Source organism: Charadrius vociferus, unplaced genomic scaffold (genome assembly GCF_000708025.1).
Source record: "Charadrius vociferus isolate BGI_N301 unplaced genomic scaffold, ASM70802v2 scaffold39, whole genome shotgun sequence".
NCBI classification, from domain to species: Eukaryota; Metazoa; Chordata; class Aves; order Charadriiformes; family Charadriidae; genus Charadrius; species Charadrius vociferus.
This window is the reverse complement of record NW_009650188.1, coordinates 3392936-3411975: the sequence shown is the minus strand read 5'-3', so window position 1 is coordinate 3411975 and position 19040 is coordinate 3392936. Positions and strand designations below refer to the sequence as shown.

At 50.9% G+C, this 19040-nt stretch overlaps 2 protein-coding genes across 3 annotated transcripts in view; both read right to left on the bottom strand.

Moving 5' to 3' along the window:
- The window catches only part of LMX1A (LIM homeobox transcription factor 1, alpha), a 45300-nt gene extending 45178 nt beyond the window's left edge, over positions 1-122 (bottom strand). The window contains exon 1 of the mRNA XM_009892915.1: positions 62-122. Coding sequence (XP_009891217.1) covers positions 62-122 — 61 coding nt within the window. The remainder of the gene's footprint in view (positions 1-61) is intronic.
- A 7028-nt stretch (positions 123-7150) lies between these two features.
- Positions 7151-19040, bottom strand: part of RXRG (retinoid X receptor, gamma) — a 22110-nt gene continuing 10220 nt past the window's right edge. Inside the window, exons 2-10 of one of the 2 annotated variants that reach the window (XM_009892828.1) lie at positions 18700-18959; positions 15304-15448; positions 14430-14609; positions 10993-11153; positions 10124-10253; positions 9387-9519; positions 8530-8621; positions 8182-8287; positions 7151-7298 (exon numbers count right to left, since the gene is read on the bottom strand). In XM_009892828.1, coding sequence (XP_009891130.1) covers positions 7151-7298; positions 8182-8287; positions 8530-8621; positions 9387-9519; positions 10124-10253; positions 10993-11153; positions 14430-14609; positions 15304-15448; positions 18700-18959 — 1355 coding nt within the window. The remainder of the gene's footprint in view (positions 7299-8181; positions 8288-8529; positions 8622-9386; positions 9520-10123; positions 10254-10992; positions 11154-14429; positions 14610-15303; positions 15449-18699; positions 18960-19040) is intronic. The other variant, XM_009892829.1, reaches the window with a different exon arrangement.

The following is a 19040-nucleotide window of genomic DNA, read 5'->3' as shown; positions in this document are numbered from 1 at the left end:
GGGCCCGTCGCCGGTGATCGCGGGCGCCGGGAAGGGCCCGGTCCGCTACGGGCGCCGGTACCGCGGAGCCGCAGGGGGAGGCGGCCCCGGGGAAGAGCCGCTCCGGCTCCGCCAAACCGCATCGGTTTCGGGGAGGGGAAACCCGCGGAGGAAAGATCCCGCCCGGCCGGGAAAGCCGAAACTTGCAGCCTTCCCGCTGCACCGGCGATTTCCCGTCCCGCCCGGCTCTCCCCGGCTCTCCTGCCTGGGGGAGGGTGTTAGCTATTTTTCGGGGAGTTTCACGGACCCCGCAGGTCCGGAGCCACCCGCGGCGGGGCGGGGGCCGCGTCCCTGCCGCTGCCGGAGCAGCCTGGGCAGCGGGGCCGCGGCCTCCCCCGGCACAGAGGAGGGCTGAGTTCCCTCTCTCCGTCTGGGAGTGGAGAAACGGCTGTAGAGCTGCGAGGGACCCACTACAGGCTCGTGGAGGATGGGAGGTTTTTAGGGGCCTCACCTCCTGTGTTCACCAGTGACCTTGGCACAAGGAGCAGGAGCACTCCTAGCCTCTTCGTGGGGCATCCTCGTCACCAAGCGTTCCCCACGCCCAGATGACGTGGGTGATGCAGGGACCGAGGTCATGTCCTTTGGGAGCTCGTAGGAAGGAGAGAGGCCACAGGTTAGCATGGGTGGATCACCACCCTGCCAACATCCCATGGGAGAGGGAAACAGGGACCTGGGACAGCCCCACCGTATCCCAGTATAACTACACTAGAAGCTTGGGCACAAAAGCATTGGTTCCATCGCACAGGTCAGCGCTGATCCCTTACATCCAGGAAGGCTGAGCTGCAGCTGCAGCAGGGAGGCACTGGGCTCTGGTACCTCTGTCTTTGTCTTTCCTGAAGGTCTCTCAGCAGCTCCAGCCAAGTTTCTGGATCGATCAGAGCCACACTGCCAAGACGCCAGCCCAGCAAGGACTGCAGCGTGACCAGGGGCTCCAGGCACTGCCTGCTGCTCTTCCTCCCCGTGCAAACCAATACAGCCATCCCATCCCAGCTGCAGGGCAGTGGAGTTTTCCTTTCACAGCCAGGGGTAAGCCCCATGGGGTGGGGACGCCATCCTTCAGCACTGCTAAAAACTGTGGCCCTGTACAAGGCACCTTGCTTGTATACTCCAACTGCCCACCCAATTTGGTCTGATCAGAGATGCAGGAACAGCCTGGAAGGACCCATTCCCCCCTAAATACTGTCACCCTATGGTGTTCCCCCTTCTCCTCCTCCCCTCCAGGCAAGGGAGGGGGGGTCCTGGAGACTGCCTTACCTCACAGCTCTCGTGCACAACTCCCAGCTCAGTCTATGAAGGATCAGGATTGAGGGATGGGCCCAGTGCATAGCACGGAGGGGTCTGCAGCAGGGTGTTGCTGCCCACGATTTACACACATCCACCGGCTCTTACACAGATCACAAGTACTGGAGCACAACCAGTCTCATACAAAGGATGGTCACCGGGTGAACCACTAAAATATGCGAGAAATACACTCCAAAGCCTCTACTCCCACAGCACACCTGCACCTTGGGCAAGGGTCCTAGAAAAGATTGGGGGGAGCATTTCAGCCAGCTCACTGAAGTCTCTGAGGGCCAGAGTTTCAATGATGAGCTCACCCAGGGCTGAATTAGATGCATCAGCAGCTGAAGAGAATTAAACAAGAGGAGAAACACGACGAGGCTTTCTCCTTCTAGCTCTAGGGTCTGCAGGCAGCCAGGTATCACAGAAATTGTGTGATCTAGGAAATCTAGCATTAAACAGAAGCTACCTACCAAATTAACAAGCCCACACCATTGGAAGAGGGGCAACACATCTCCCTCAGGCATCTCTCTGCTGGGGTTGCCCAGTTCTCATATTTTGTGCTGAGGAGCTTGTGTGGACCGGCAGGTCCCTGCCATTCACTGCTGGAAGGAGACCAACAGCACTCAGCGCCAAGGGCTGAGGACTACAGTCACAGCAACCGACGTGGCCTCAGCCAGCCAGGAGCTAGATCCCTCCTTCAACATCACCTTAACTCTGCCCAGCGACGAGGATGCAGAACCACGTAAGAGCAGGGAGGGCTAGACCCAGAAGCAGGCACACAGGAGACCAAAGAAAATGATGATGAGTTGTGCTCCCTGGAGTTGTGCTCCAGGCACCTCCCTTAGGATGGGAGGCACAGAGCATCGTGATGCTTACTAGCATCATCAGGGTGCCTTGAATGCCTGAAGCCAACTTGACCCAGAAAACAAAGCACTGCCCACCACATAGAGACATCCCTATACACCACCCTCTCCTCCCTGTCACACTCACAGCTCTTTATAGGCATCAGCTGCTGCACACCTGGCTGGGCTGGCTGGCCCTGAGTAAAGAGGCAAGCCGGAAATCAGCCCACCACCACAAATCCTCCCCCTTTACCACTGAAATCCTCCAAACCAGGTCTGCCTTGGGTAGAGCTCACTGCACAAAGGGCATAGGGAGAGACACAAGAGAGGTATGGTCTGGCAGCCACTGGCCTTGTGTAGGTACAGGTTGGTCCTTGTCCACTAATGCTGACAAATGCCTGGGGATATATCAGGGCTTCTGTGTCTTGTATCATGCTTTCCACCACAATGTACCTCACCACGAAATAAAAGCCATCATCCCCTGAAAGCGGGTACACACACTGCTGCCCAGCCACCCTCTCTGACCCAACCACCACCATCAAGCTCTGGGAGCCCCACGTGCTTCCTAATTGGTGCAATTCCTCCTCCTCCTCCGCTCTGTGCCCTCTGGTGCTATGGGAGGTACCAACTCAGCAGAGTCTCCAGAGCTTCCCACCTCAGCCTTTGATGGGACAGCGGAGAGCTGGGAGGGAGGCAGAGGAGATGAGCAGAGAAACCAGGCAGCAAAAAGAGCCTCTCAGGGGAGCTAAGGTGAGATGGTGAAGGCAGCCCAGGGCCCAGCCCAGACAAGAGGTCCTTGAGGAAAGGCCAGTGGTGGCAGCACTCAGTTCAGAGTCACGCCATGAAGATGTCAGTGTCTGAAAGTCACCCAGGGTCTACAGGGCATGCCCTTGAATCACTAAATTCAGAAGGAAGCTCAGAGCTGAACTGAATGTGAACCAGCTCAAACCTTTATGGCTTGCAATTTATTTTTTTTTAATTCCCGGTCCAGACCTGCTGTTGCTGAACTTCAGCAGAAACTGAAGCAGCCACTACAGAAACCAAACTAAGACAGGGCAGGAAAACACACCCTCTTGATTTCCAGGTGAGAAGAAACAAATCCAGCTTAGCACAAGCAATGGAGTTTAAGGGTTTTTCATTTTCCAAGAGCTTCATCATAGGTGGTTAAACCTACTATTTTTTTAAGTCCCCTCCATAGAGCACTACAGAGCGAGCAGCTCAGAACTAACAAATGCTATTAAACATTTGGCCTGTGAACTAAAACAAAGCTTGTCCGTGGCAGGGGGGACCAGCTGCTAACTCAGAAAGTTCATGAGATGTGATGCACGGTGGGAAAGAGAATATGACGCACTGCCTTACACCAGTCGTTCCCAGAGCCTGGTTTATTTATTATTCCCAGAGCAGAGGAAAGTGTCAGAGCTTAATCTGAGGCTACAAGGGTTTTCACGGGGAAAACAATGACTGGATCTGCAGAAAAAGTGGTGGCAAGACCCAGCGACAGGAATCGAATTTGCCAGAGCAAAATTCAGAGGGGATAGGAGGAGCCAGGTTTCAGTAGGAAGGGTAGGTAGCTGGACCCTGTTATGCTCTTCTTGTTATGCCCGAAAAGCGGCTGATGTGCCTTGATTTTGAAGGCACCATCACAAAAAATGTCTGCAAGCAAAAGCGCCCACATCGGAAGGGACTTAAACTTTGCTATTTCTTGATTTTTGAGTTCTTCAGTGCTATTTTTGAATTCTTTGTGCTGCTATAGCTCCACACAAGATGGGGCTGAATATATGTGCAAGGACAGAAGTTTTCTTTGGCTTATCCATGACTGCAATTTCTACTATGTGATGAAAATTAGGTTTTTGCAGGCTGCAGACTAGGTAAGCTCCAGCCATGTCAAGCTGATGTTCTCCTGCAGTAACTCCTCCTGAAGGAAATCCACACTAGTGAGTCATTACTAACTGTTGTGAGGTTTGCTCCTCGGGTTGTCTGTAGAGAGTAGGCCCTGTGCAAGGCTAGGGGAAGCGCTGCTCGTGGGCAGCATTTTGACATCATTGTACAAAGGCCCACATGAATGAGGAATCAGAGGGTTAGGACCAAGTCCAGGAGATTACATCAGACCTCAGGCCCTCAAAGACTGCAGATAGAGCTCACTGACTTCTTTCCTCTGCATAGGACAGCCAACTGATAGTGACATTTTCAGATGAGCAAGCAGTCTCTTATTTACCGAAGCCACGCTCCATGTCTTATGGTTGCGCTGCCCTACCAGACACGGGGTGGGGGAGCATGTGGTAGGGTGTGCATTAAGCAGATGATCAAGCACACAAAATTTTCAAAAATACACTACTGGCCGTCTGTAGAAAGAGGACAAGCCCTGCTTGAAGTGCAAGCTAGAGACTTTATGGCCCAGAACCCAGAGACCACCTTTCCAAGGTCTCACAGTAGACTGCTAAGCATAGGGGTGTCCAGGAACCACAAAGAGCAACTTTGAGACTTCCTGCCCCAGTCTTGGTTATCATATCCCTTCACTTCCAACTTCAAAGAGTCACTGTTCATATTGCAGGCAATGCTCTGGATTTGCTGGCAGACAGTGGACCGAGATCAGCATCAAGACAGTTGAGGTGAATTGCTCCCGGGATTTAGCAAGCTCTGCTTGCACTGACTGCAGTGGGCACACGCAGGACCACCTGGGCTAGGTGCTAGATTCCACTCTGCTGTCCAGTTTATTTTCTTCCGTTACCCATGTGTTGAGCTGTTCTGCCAACATGGAATATCAGGAACTCTGAATCCCTCATCGCTGACTCAAATTAAGCCACCAAGAGGTATCACATTGCCTACATTAAACCCCTCTCAGAGAGGGTTGAGCATGGCCCAATGCACCTTTGGATGTCTCGACCAAATTAAACTCCAACCTTGCAGATCTGTGTAGCCACTTACGACCACAGCTGCAACAGCTGTGTGCTGAGCGGAGCCTGTGAGCTCCTGAAAAAGACAGCACTATTGGTGTGGAAGCACCCTGTCCTCTCCAGCTGGCTCACCCCAGAGCCAAAGCACGCTCTGAGTTACCACAGAGTGCGCTGCAGGGCTCCAAACTAGCACTCGGACACCATCTTAGCCAGAGGTCTGCTGCAGGCATGAGGACCCTTAACTTTTCCTCTTTATACTTCAACAAAATGCATTAATACCACATGGTCAGTCTTCAGAAGGTGGCATCAGCTTCTGCAGCCCTTCTCTTGCTGGGCCTGCTAATGCCAACCACCCTCCTTGATTTAAACCACCAAACCTGAGAGCAGGGAGGTCAAGAGGAAGCCAGGGTTTTACAATCAGAAGAGAAACCCAATCCAGCTAGCTGGGTACCAGCTCTTAGAAGCCCACAGCTCTTGGAAGGGGAAGCCTGTAGCAGCCCAGGCTGGAGGGAAGCTCTTGCTTTGTCTAACCCCAGCGCAGTCTGCACACAGCATCTCAAACTCTGGCAAAGATTTTACAATGAGCAGGTTGAATAGTTTCTGCCTTTGAACACTTCCCTTGTAATGGAAAATTACCTTTTCAATTAAAAATAGTCTCTTAGTCAATGCTTTTCACCTCTTTTGAGACTCTCCCTTGTTTTGGGTTTGTTTGGATTTCTTTAAATGACGGGGAAAAAAAAGAATATTAGAGTTTCCGTAATTTTGGATTTTTGTTTCTTTCTCCTGCTTTTTTGATTCTCTCTTCCTCCTTTTCACAATGAAATACTGGAGAATGAATCATGTCCCCATGTGGGAATTTTTTATCCTTCTTTCTTTCCTGTTGTCACTACTCCTCTCCCTCGAACTTCCCCGAGCAGCAGCACTGCAATCTGTCACACGGACAGACGAAGCACGGCTGCATCTCACCGCACTGTCTGCTGAGAGGGTCAGAAGGGGCAGATCACTTAACACTACACCTGTTTTATGACTAATAATACAGACAGTTTTGCTGGGTTCCTGGGAGGATGTTTTCCCACTAGGATAAACTCCATGTATTGAACAAATTCATGTCTTTAACTTGTTTGACTCTGGTTAGTTCCATTGCAATGGGAAGCACTCGCAGTGCCATTTGAGCATAGGAAAGACCAGGCAGACCTTTGAGGCAGGTTTTGTTAAGAGTGTCTCATGCTTTCCCTCTCTGCAGGTTTCACTTATGGAGGTATGAGATTATAAACTTGGGGTTGAAGAGCCTGTTTCCAGTGCAGAAATATGGAGTAGGGAAAAAAAAAGGCAAGCCTGAGAACAGGATCCTTGAAGCTTCAGAAAAATGAAAAATATCCATGAGCACACCAGGTTTGGGTGACCACAAAATACTCCACCTGGACTAAAATGAAGCACTTTGGTTCCTCCTTCAATGGCTGGACTAGCTCAGCAGAGTACATTAAATAGTCACTTTTTAAATCACTTCAAAAATTCCAAGAGTTTCTTTTTAAGATGGTAGAATGAAATGTTCTGTTTCAAAGCAGCAAGTTTCTCCAGGTCTTTCCTTAACAGGAGCAAGGAGTAACAATACCCGTTCTCTCTTGGCCAGAGGACTGTGCCCATTGATACATGCAGTGATATCCCAAGTGATGTTCCTGCCATGATCTGGGTTTCCCCAAGAGTTTCAGGAAGGTCCCTCAGCCCCATCCCAAGCCAGACCTGCGACCGTGGCAAAAGAGGACACTGTTCTGCCAGCTCCAATCAGTGCCTCTCTCATATATTACTTTATTTGTTTTGTTGGCTTTTATTGAGAGTGAAAAAATAATTTAAAGTGATTATCTGTACAGTGGGACAAGGGATGGGTTAGCTGGTTGGAGGATCTGTGACCCCCCACGGCCAGGCCAGGGAGGGTTAGAGGGGGTGATTTACAGCTGTACAAAACCACAACAATCCCACCGAGGAGGAGCAGAGGGTGGAGGACATCTCTTGAGCTCTTGTAGGCCCAGAGCAGAAGGGCAGGAGGCTGTGTAGGGGCACGGGGGGCCAGGGTCTGGCCATAGTGGAACCAGACCCTCAAGTGACCTGCAGGGGTGTCTCCAGCATCTCCATGAGGAAGGTGTCGATGGGGGTGTCCCCAATCAGCTTGAAGAAGAAGAGGTGCTCCAGGCACTTCAGCCCAATGGACCGCAGCGCCGGCAGGCGCAGAAGGAGTTTGGCAAACCTGGAAGGAGGAGAACAGTCAGAAGCATGAAGACAACACTGGCCACCCTCTCCCATGTATTTCCAAGCCTGTGCCCGGGTCTCAAGAGAGCAAAGCCCAAATCCTCTCCCAAAAATGCCTTGGAGAGTCCTCTGGCTTAGATTCCCCTATGCTTTCAAAGCAGAGAAATAAGCATTTCTGTCCTCACATGTGGAGGGAATACGTATCTTTTCCAAACAGAATTTAGCATTTTTAAAACTTAAAAAAAAAAAAAGGAAGAAAAAAAGAAAAAGAAGGTATGTCCAGATTCTCTCCCCAGCCAAGACTTGAACTAGTGACTTGCATCTCCATGCTGTCATTGAAATCCCTCTTGAAACAGCCTTGAAAAATCCCTGGCCCCTGGAGAGGGTGCACAACCCCTCAGCGGTGCCTCTGCCAGCCGCTGCCTCCTGTTTCGAGGCGCAGCTGCGAGGGGGTGCAGCAGACAGACTGCCTCTCCCCCAACCCCCCACTTGCAGCGCTCTGCAGTCACATCCAGAGCCAAAAATAGCAGAAGATGCTGTGGGCTCATCACTTGGCTGGTGGTGATGAGGATGGATCCAGCTGACGGCGTTTCGAGAGCTTGGCCAGCAGAGGGTAGGATTGGACTGAAAAGCAAGAAAACTGCATCTCGCCAGCATCCTAAAGGCTCTGGCCCAGGACTGGGGCACCGAGAGGACAGGCCAGCCTGCAGGAGCTGGGCTGCTCAGGTAAGTTTTGGCTGGTGTCCTGCCCTTGCTTTGCTCGGGGCTTCAGCCCAGGGTGGCTCAGGCAGAGCTGGCATAGACACCACTGCCTCAGCTTGCTCTTTCCAAGGTGGGAATTGTGCTGCCCTAAGCCGCCTGCCACGCTTGGGGGCACTCACCGCCCCGGCTGCTCAGGGTACTTCTGTTTTGTGTAGGCTTCCAGTGTGGCATAGACCTTCTCCCGCAGTGATTCCACTTCTGATGGGCTGGACAAACCCTTGGCATCTGGACAAGAGAGAGAATACAGGCAGGGAAGAAATCACTGCAGAGGAGACCTTTCCATCCCCAGCAGAGTGACTGCATGCATGAGTGGGAGAGGACTCAGGTTCTCTTTAATCATGCACCCAGGGACTGGGACAAATCAGTCTGCAGTCCTGAAGCTCAATGCCACAGCCCTCTTGTCTGTGACCTGCCATGGCCCAGAGGGCATATGTGTCACCTAGGACTGCCCCAGGCCTCTGACCTACCTGGGTTGAACAGGACAATGGCTCTCAGGCAGCCCAGCTCTGACTTATCCATCTGCATGTCTTTCATTTTGGACACCAGCTCTGTCAAAACCCTGTATGTGGGGGACATGGGTGGGCAGACGATCAGAGATAGGTATGGACAGCAAGGCTGTGGCTGAAAAGCATCTGGGACAGACACCGGGAGTGCCCCCAATTCCTCTTTGCAGGAAGAGGCAGCTTTGAGAGACAGCCATGTCACACACTGCTCTTTTACATGTGCATCAGCAGCATTCATGGACCTGAGCATCAAATTCACTCCCATTCTTACTTTGTTCAACAGAGGCCCTCTGTGCTCTGTTTGGACTATGGAGAACAATTTGCATTCACTTGGGGAAAGCCACATGGGTTTTTCTCCACATTTCACTGTGTGAAACATGAGTTTCACATGCATGCCACTTGTGTGAGAGTGGTAATGCAGTGTCCTGCCAGGCAGGGAGCAGGCACGGCACGGACAGTACGTGTGCAGTTTTTACATGAGCAAGTTGGGGTTTAAGGCTTTGCTGGCTAAAGCTCTTGCTGATCAGTATTAGCTCTAGATCCAGTTACGGCAAACTCTTAGACAGAAAGCAGAGAAGCATATAACCCCCCTGCACACCCAACCAAGGATCTGCTTCTGCAGCTGCAAATCTCTTTCCAAAGTGCTTTTACCCCATTCTTGGTTTTTAAGCCAGTCCAGTGTCCCCTCCTCATTCTAAGCTAAACCCAAATCACCACAGGTTTGCTCTAGTTCTCACTAAGGATATGTTTCTCCTTCAGAGGGGAAAGATAGAGCCAGCCTGGCTGTCGCTGCTAGGGGATAACAGAAACAGGCCACGTACCTGTCGAAGATGGAGCCCACACCAGCACTGTGAGCGCTGCTGCGGTGCACGTGCAAGCCCGTGGCCAGAAGGATGCCGTCTTGCACTGACACAGAGCGATGGGAGAAAGAGGCAATGAGCAGCTCATTCCAGCCTGCAAGAGGAGGTGTGCAGGACACAAGAGGTAGTTCAGAAAAAAAAAAAAAAAAAGAGTTCCACATGGAGCAGGAAAGCTGGTTTCTCCCTGCTGGCTTCAGACTCAGCCCACAGGAGAGATGGAACCCCAGGTACCAACTGCACCTTTGCCAGCAGCAAGGGATGTGTAGGAAAAGGCTCAAAGTGCCAAAACAAAACAAAAAAAAAAAGGGGGGGGGGGAAAGATGCTGCTTTTTCCTCCTCAAAAAACCCATATTCCTTGCATCAGCAACCCCTTTACATTATTTTACATTTTACACACTAACGTACCCCACACACAGTAAGTTCTGCAGTTATAGGAATTGCATTAAGACAACACATTTATTCACCCTCCTACTTGTCTGTATGAAGAGGGGAACAAATCACAGATTCCACTGCCCCATCCCACAGCCTCTGCCAACCACTCATCATGGCTCAGGATGGGTTGCTCGCCCTGTGACAGCAGAGATGGATCACCTCAGGATCTCCCATTCACCATCTAGCCTGGCTGGCACGGCACACAGCCCAGAGGAGGGATGGGGGTACCAGGAATAGCCCCAGAGGCCACAGATGGGGAACATTACCTGCCCGGAGGAGAATGACCTGGTCCTCCAGAGTCAGGTCGGAAAAGTGGGGGATTCGCTTGGCCCACTCAACGAGTGTGAAGAGCTGCTTGTCAGCTGCGTGGCATATGTTGGTGACAGGGTCGTTTGTCTAATTAAGAGCAATACCAAAAGGAAAAGAGCAGAGGAAAAGAAGAGAATTTGTCAATGTAAAATCTGTGATAATCACTGTCTGCACTACACACAGTATTGGATCAAGTTAACAATACACAGAGCCACAAGCAAAATGATCAAATTGCAAATAATCACAGCTATGCACTGTTGAGAAGAGAAGATATTAATTACTAATATCCTCTCTACAACCAGCCAAATCAGCTGGTTGCTAGACTTTTCTGTTTGCTTGCTGTGTTTTGCAAAGCAAGTCCTGCATGGCAGGCTGCAGTCCTGCTCCCCAGGGCACATCTAAAAGCCATCAAGCAGCCTCTGAACAGGCTTGAACAGCATTTTTATCCAAAACAGTAATAAAACCACAGCAGTAAACCTGCCGTGTCCAACTCCATTGCAATCTTGGTCACTGGGGCAGACAAGCAGTGCTCAGGGCTGCGCAACTGTGGAAGCCAGCACAGGGCTTGGACTCTCTGGCATCCACCTATTGCCCTATGTACTCATTGAAACCAAAAGGAACTGGAAAAAAATGTAGGAAAATAATGTATAGGCTGTCTTCTAGTTGTCATTCAGAGTAGCTTCAAAAGAAGAATTGCTGGTGATTTTTAGGTGGTGTGAAGCAAAAAACTCTTTCAAAATGCTAGCCGTTCACATGGGGTTTGTCTTTTCAAATGACACCTCAAAGGCTCTCATCTCAAGCTACAAATGATTTCAGTGCCCCTTACTGAGCTCTCTGTGCTCACGTCGCTGTACGCCTCCGTCTTGGGTTCGACTGCCAGTTCAGCTTCCAGGATCCTCTCCACAGGCATGTCCTCGCTGCCACTGCTTGTGGACTCCGCCTCGTTCTCGCTCCGCTCCCTGCTCCTCTGCCTCTCCTCCTGCACAGCTGCAGGACAGAAACGCGGCTCTTTACACCCACGCCAACACTTACCTGCTCACAGTGTGTCCCATTTCCTCTGGGAGGAGGGATGAGAAACTCCCTCAAGATGGGGGAAACAGAAAATAAATGGATATTTCAGATGTACATCCATTAAAATTGCTACCCTCACCACCCCCCAATAACTTTGGGGTTGCCATATACCAGTAGGCTCCAAATTTGACATAAAGTTGCGATTTCCAAGGTGTGAAGCTTCAAAATAGAGGAAAGAGGAGCTGATACCTCCAGGTGGCAGCCTGGACTTAGCTGTGACTAGATGGCCGAGGAGGCAGGAGGGACCCAGCACCCAGACACTGAGGTTTGCTCTGCTAAAAGCACGCTTCTAACAGTCCCACGGCAGCCAGAGCATCCATCCATCCATGTGGATCCATCCGGCTGGATCCACACATGCTGTTTGCCTCATTCCAGAGCAACCACTTACCCAGTCTGGCCCAGCCCTGGTATCACCTCTCCCTCCACCACCTCTCTTCCCAACTCTCCCACTAGAAAGCAGTTCCTAGCACCTCTGAGTGCCCCAACGCCTTGACTCTCTTCTCCCAGCTCTGTATATTTTCCAAAATATCTTCTGAGTGGAGGAACAGAATCACTGAAATTCTCTCCAGATCTCAGCTATTAGCTCCCAGGTCCACTGGGTGTGTGGAGAACAGGTTGGTGTAGGACATGTGTATGCAGCATGCCAAGCCTTGTGTTCAAGAGAAGCCCTGGGCACATGTTTTTGTTGGAGAAATCCCAAAAGGAAATAAGAAAATCTTGCTGAAAAAAACGTGACCAGCAGGTGTCACATCAGTTTAGCTCATCGCTGGGGAGAAATGTCCCAAAACTACAGTCCTGCTAGCATTGCTCCCCTGTGTGAACACACAGCACCAGGCAGGTGCCCAAAGTGCCCCACAGCCTGTAAGGGACAGCTATGCAGCTGGCCAGGTGACAAGAATGGTGCACACTGAGCTGTAGGCATTTATCCACCTGAAACTAAAGGTTCAGTGGGGGAGAAGGTGGCTGCAAAGCTGGCCCCTGCCACACAGACATCAGTGCTTTGCTATCCAACAGCTTAATGCCTCCCCCCCATTAGCTAAGCACCAGGCAGTCAGTATCCAGAGGAGTGGGAAAACCACCAAGGCCAAAGGATAAAGAGTCCTTTAAGAGGACAAGACCTGAAAAAGCACCAGGAGACACCAAGGAAGGAACCAGCTCAGCAAGCCCGCAGCTCACAACAAGCCTGCTGGAGAACTTGATCCCCATTTTCTCAATTAGGTAAGTGCTGCTGGAAGAAGGGTGTGACAAGGTTGTAGGTCAGATACGTGGAGTATCAGCAGTGTCAGGAAATAAGCCCTTGCATCAGCCTTGCCTTACCCTGGCTTACGTTCGGTTGCTTTCAGGGGAAGGACCAATCCATGTTCCTCAGCGCTGAGACTCAGGACCACTTTGCAATACTTGGCACTTCCCTGCGTTTCTCCCAGCTGGGAGGACGTGCTTCCCAGCACTGCCCAGCTACTGGGGAACTGGCAGCACCCAAGGAGATGGATCAGTGGGGCATCCAGTCTGGCGCTGGCGAGAGAGGGCAACACATACGTGCCAGCCAAGTGGGGGAAGCAGTTGTCCTCTTTAGGGTAATGGACAGGAAGAAGCCAGGGAAGTGTTTCTAAAGTTATCAAAATCTTAGTGGAAGAGTGAGCACGCCAAGGAAATACCAGTCCCATTCCTCAGCCCCCAAACTCATCCAGGATTCCTTGTTCAAGCTGCAATCTGTCCCCAGTTTCTGCAGGTCCCAGAAAGCCCCTGTGATTATTGCAGCCAATGCCCCGTAGGATCCACCAGGATCCTGGGGTTTAAATTTTCACGCTCTACAAAGGGAAGTTGCCTTGACACCCTGGTCCTCCAAACCATTTTGCACCCAGCTGGAAGGGAGAACTGTACCTGGGATTAGGTTTTTGATTCAAGCTTCGCATTTTACAGTCCCCTGCTGCCCTAAGTGGTTGAGGAAGCACAGCATTGATGATGCTGCAGAGAATGGGGTGAGGCTCAGCCTGTGCCCAGCTTCTTCCCCAGGCTCTGCCCTGCACCATCTGACCTGCTGCACAGGGAGCAACTTGCGTGCTCTGCGGGGGGACAGCGTGGCCTGCAAAAGGGACAGCTATGCTGCCTGCTGGCACTCAACCCTGGAGGCGGAACAGTTATTTTATCTTGAAAAAAGCAGTTGAAAAGCTGTGCTTCTTGTCACTACCTGACCTTGCATCTGCCAGTATAATTTGGGAGACAATACAGCTCATCCGTCCTTGCTCCACCAAGGGAGCAGCCAGCAGCAGGGGGCAGAGGTAGACAGATAACGCATGCCTCTGGGCTCACCCATGCCTCTGGGCTCACCTTTCCCTGCAGGAGAGGTTTACTCGGTGGTGACTTTTACAGAGACTTTTGCACTCTCCAGAGCTGTGTGGGAGAGAGGCAGGGCTGTAGGACCTATCAGAGACACGTGTCACCCTCAGCAGCTCTTGGAGGTGTCTTTCAGGTCAGTGGAAAATCCCTCACTTAAGTCCAATTGCCTCAGGTTGGATCCTTGCTTGAGATCAACACCTTAGGTGGTTTGTATCAGTAACACAGTCCTTCAGGGATTTCAGTGAGTGTACGTGGAGTATGGGAAAGGCTGCAGGAACTGCTTCCATACAGCTGTCTCCTACAGCACAAAACCACCACAGGATGCAAGCCGTACCACAGCTCATCTCCAAAGGTGAGGTTAAGAGTGGAAATGACAGAGAACTATAAAATAAAAGGTATAAATAAATCATCCACCCTTATCTTTCAGTGCAAGAATTAGGTGACAAATGAAGCCAGTAAGTTGAAAATGAAAAAGGAGGTTGCTGTTCACAGAGGAGACCAGCAGGTTGCAGGAGTCCTCACTGTTAGTTGCTGTCCGCAGCAAAGGTTTGCAGGGGTCCAAGGGGTCCGGGCCACGAAGAGCCACTAACTAAAAGCAAAGCTGGGGTCAAAATTTTTTAATAGATTCAATAGTCACCAGTATGTGTGTTTAAGAGAGATGTGAAGAAAATTACAGTGCATTAGCTTCCCCAGCAGCCTCATTTCCTTTACGAAACGAGGTCAAAAATGCCCTGAAGCTGTCAGTGGGGGTTTTTGGAATGCTCCAGCCTTGGAGGGCCACCAAGAGCCAGATTTGTCCTAACGAACCTAAGGAAAATTTCTAAAAGCCTATTCCTTCCACCACCCCACACATACCTTCCCTCTTCATCCCCATTGCGAGGCACTTCTGATAGCGGCAGTACTGGCAGCGGTTGCGTTGGCGCTTGTCTATGAGACAGTCCTTGTTGTCACGGCAGGTGTAGATCAAGTCCTTCCGGATTGTCCTCTTAAAGAAGCCTTTGCAGCCCTCACAGCTGTACACCCCATAGTGCTTCCCTGGGGAGGCAAGGAGAAGCCATCAGTGGGCAAGTGGGCACCTGCCCTTGCCTCGAGCGTGAGAGAGCTCAAACCAACTCCAAAGATGAAAAAATGGCTGCAAGGTATCACCTTAGCAGGCCTGACTTGGTTTTAGGAGCTCTTAGGAGGAGTAGTGACCAGCTGCAGTCCAACTATAGGACCACCACTTTCCCGTGATAAGGAGGGACCGCATCCCAGGGGAAGGATATGGAGCCACATCTTCGCTGCAGTGCAAGTGCAGAAAAGCCATAGGTAGCAAATGGGGTGCACTGATACGGAGGGGGGCTGCAAGGCACAGACAGGCTACACATCTCTGGGGTAGGAGAGAAAACCCAGGCAGAGCCAAAGGCCAGCTAACACAAAGCACAGGTAAATAAGAACACGGTGATTTTGATATATTTACCTTTGATAAACAGGGACAAAATGTAAAATGAGATCATACACATAAGGGAGAAGCACGTGGCTTTTAGGCTTGCTCTCTTTTGGGCACAGCGCAACTAATCTGCCAAACAGACAGCCTGCTCTTGGGTAAGCCAGACCCAGCTATGCATCCTGCAATGCCAATATGGCCCCAGCGAGCCTCCGCCGTGTTCACTCCTGCGTGAGCCTCGCTACAGAGCGCCAGGGGAGTTTTCATTGCACAAAGCCTTCCCCAAGAAAGAAAATCTCTTACCTGAGGATCTGTCCCCGCAGATGGCACAGATGTGTTTGGCTAAGGATCCTGGGCTTGTAGATGGATAATTCATGTTCCCGATCCCTGGGAGACCTGGCAAAGGCTTGATGTCCTCTGAGCTGCTGACATTGTTCAGGATGTTGAGCTGCAGAAGCAGAAGCCACAGGACAAGGTCAAGAGTCATACCTCAATGAAACCGCCCCCAAATTGAGCTGACCCCTCCCTTGCTGCCCCTGCTGGGCTCGTCCCACAAGCTTATCCCCAGCAACTCCATGGGGCTGCCATGGGCAGACAGACATCCCCTGGTGAATCCAGCTGGAGGGGTTTAAGCAGATGCCTGGTAGCAGATAATGCCTCTCACCCTGCCCTGATGCTGTAACCAAAGCCAGGACTAAGCAGAGCTGGAAAAGGGGAGGCAGCAACCCTCAGCTGCTCAGCTACAGCATCCAAGTGACAGTGCTGGGGGGATCCTGCCTGCTTCATTACAGGATGCTGATCACTGGCTGCGTGCGGCCTTGAGCACTAACAGCTTAGTAAGGAAGCAGCCAGGCAATTTGTTGCAATTAAACCTGCACTGCTGCATGGCTGGGGGGGCTGTAATGATGTTTTTTAAAAAAAGTGATAAGCTTCCCTGCCTCACAGTATGCAAATCTGCATAAATGCATGAAAAACGTGGCCATCTTGGTCACTCCCTGGGACTCAGGTTCCCAAACACTATCACAGGCTGGAGAACAGAGCAGATTTGGTGTTGCCAGATTTGCATGGCTCAAACAACCAAAAAAAAAACAACCAAAAAAACCCACCAAACTGACAACAAACCAAAACCCAAGGGAGCAGACTGAGCATCTGAAGTCAGCTGCAGTGAGACGTAGGCGAATGGCCCAGAGCCCCCAGCTGAGATCCCCAGGAGCTGCTCATGGCCGCTGCAAGTTAAAGGTTACAAACTGACATTGATTAGAGACCAAAGGCTGATGTTGCCCAGGGCTTCATTTTATTGCTATTTGCTTTTGAGCTGCTGTTGGCAGGGCAGTGAGGATTAGGGGCCATTGAGCACGTCTTGTCAAAAACTGTCTAGGCAGAGCAACATCTCTCCAAAACCACCATCAAATCATCTTTCCCACTGCCATGCTTTGAGGTCTAGGGATGATTTCTTCATCACTGAGCTTGTTTTTAACAGCTGCCCCAATTTATCAGCTAAATTTCATCTTCCCAGCAAGATGGCAGAAGTAGGGACAGAAAACGAGGCTTCAGATAAAAATCCAGCTACAGCCTTCATCACAGTCTCCATAATATCTAAACCACTAGACTTCATGCATGTTGTTATTTCATGCATGTTTTTGCAAGTTTGGTCCATTTGGCTCCATTGGTCCAAGAAACTGCCCATTTCCAATGAAAAAGTATAATATTTCCACAGGGAATTTCAGCAAAGAACAAGAAGGGTTCATCCCATTGGGTTTTTTGCACCTGTCATTAGAAAAACAAAAAGATGAAGCCCGTTTTTATCTTCTCGCACCCTGTCCCTTCATTCTAAAAGCTTCAACGGGCTGATGACATTGGAAATGCAAATTATCCAGCAAAAATAACCACATTAGGAGCCAGGTTGTTTTGCTGCACTGGAAAATAAAAGTGGTAGGAAAAAAATTACCCAGAGGCTCACTCTCCCCAACAGAGACCCAGCCCAGGCACTGGACAGCTGTAAATCCTAGTGCTTCAAAATCCAAACTTGGTCCAAGGAAAAAGAGAAATCAACCCCTTCCTCCACACAAGTGTCCAGCCACCTTTTTTCACCCTGGAAACAACTTCTTGGCAAGATGCTGATCCAGGAGGAACTTTTTATGGTTTAAAATGTTACTCAGAGCTCAAGTACCACCTTGTCTTTCTCTCTGGCTGCACTTTGAGACAATAACAGGGAGAGAGGGTGTATGTGGGGGGAAAAAACGGGGCAGTTTTAGCCATCAGTGTCTTCGGAGTTTGACTCCTGCAGGTTAAGTGCAATCATGTATGATATCTGGGACAACGGCTTGAACCCAAATCCATTAGCAGCCTCCCTGCTGAATCCCCAAGGCCCGGCTGTCTCCTTGCATTAGAGGCAACACAAATGAAACCTGTTCCTCTGAGCTGGGAACTTGGCACGGTGCCTGGATTGGGGAAACCACTTCCCGGAGCATCCCCAGCCCCAAAGCAAAGGTTTCCATACAGCCAACGCTGCCACCAGCTCCACCGCCACAAAGTACTTGCCCTGGGTGCCACAGGCACACATATTGTCAGGTCAATGGGGAACAGTCCCACAGTGGTGCGAGGGAAGGAAGGATGACCAGCACGCCCACTGCTGACAGCCCAGACCCATGCAGGAGTTGAGGTTGCTGGTGAAAGGCAAGCTAAACCTGCCAAATCACCCTTATTACCAAATCACCCTCAGAGCTCTTCAGTGGCACCCCTATACCATCCTCTCCCAGCCTCAGTGGCAGGTGCTGGGAAGAGCTTCAGACAGACCATGGAGAATGGGCAACAGAGTCCATCAGGGACCATCTCCTTGATGCTTTTTTTGAGCCATGAGGCTTTTGAGCACTCCTTACCTTCAGGTCCCACTAATAAAACACAAAGTCTTGTAAATAAAAGGCAGAATTTCCACTTCTATCTGCACTCCTGGAGTATTTCAGCACACAATCAAAATCCCACACTGCCACCTTGGTCCCAGCCATGCCACCGGAGGTGGTGCCAGGCACTTGGGGCAGCGTGTCCGCGTGTCCCTGTCCCACAGAGCCACCCCACGAGGCTCCCAGCGCATCCATGGTTCTGGGGAGGCACCAACCCCAACCCCTAGGTCTCCTCCCTGTCTGGAGGGGAAATCTCAGCACGTAAGTGAGCTCAGGCAGTAAGGACAGGAGCGTGTCATTTTTCTTCAGGCAAAGTTTATATGCAACACAGTATGCGGCTGGCATTTAGCAGTAACATTTCTCCCTCTATAGAAAGTCTGTCTCCTTTCCAAATAATGAAACAAAGCAGATACCCTTTTACAGGAGGAAGGAGAATGCTTCGCATGCTGCAGCCCTTGGCCATCCTGCTTATTTCCACGTACAGTAATTAGACACACTGCAATAGATGCAGTGGAGGGGAACTGGATGGCACCCATGGTGACAACAAACCTGGGAATTAGCTCTCTCCCCTTACCGTGAAGGCATTTTGAAATATATACAGGTGTCTTCTCTGTGTTTGTGCCATGGGGATTTATGCAGAAAGATTCACATGCTGGAAATTGTTCTTTACGGTTGATCTCCCTAAGCGGCCAAAACACACCAGACTCTACCTGCCAACCCACTCCCTCAAGTTTTTGAGCTGTACCCCAGTCTCCGAGCACCATGAATCATAGCAAAGCAAGCGTGCACATTAACCTACCTGCGGATTGGCGTGTGTCACAAAATTCATGCCCGGGGCTGAGGACAGAGCGACGGGGTGTGAACCGATGGAGGACGCGATGACTCTGTACGGGGAGCCCAGCGCGTTCACCGGAGACCCGATTGCATTCATGGGGGACGGCAGCGCCCGGGAGGCGTTTGCAGGGGCCTCGAGGTAGTTGTGGTGCCCGTCCACCGAATTTCCTGTGGAAAGGCTTGACGATGGGCTCACAGATGTGGAGCTGGCATGAACAGGGGAATCTACAGGGAGAAGCAGGAAGATTAAATACACTGTGAGTGAGGGTCGCTGTACAGCGATCAGCTGCCCAGCCTTGGTTGTGT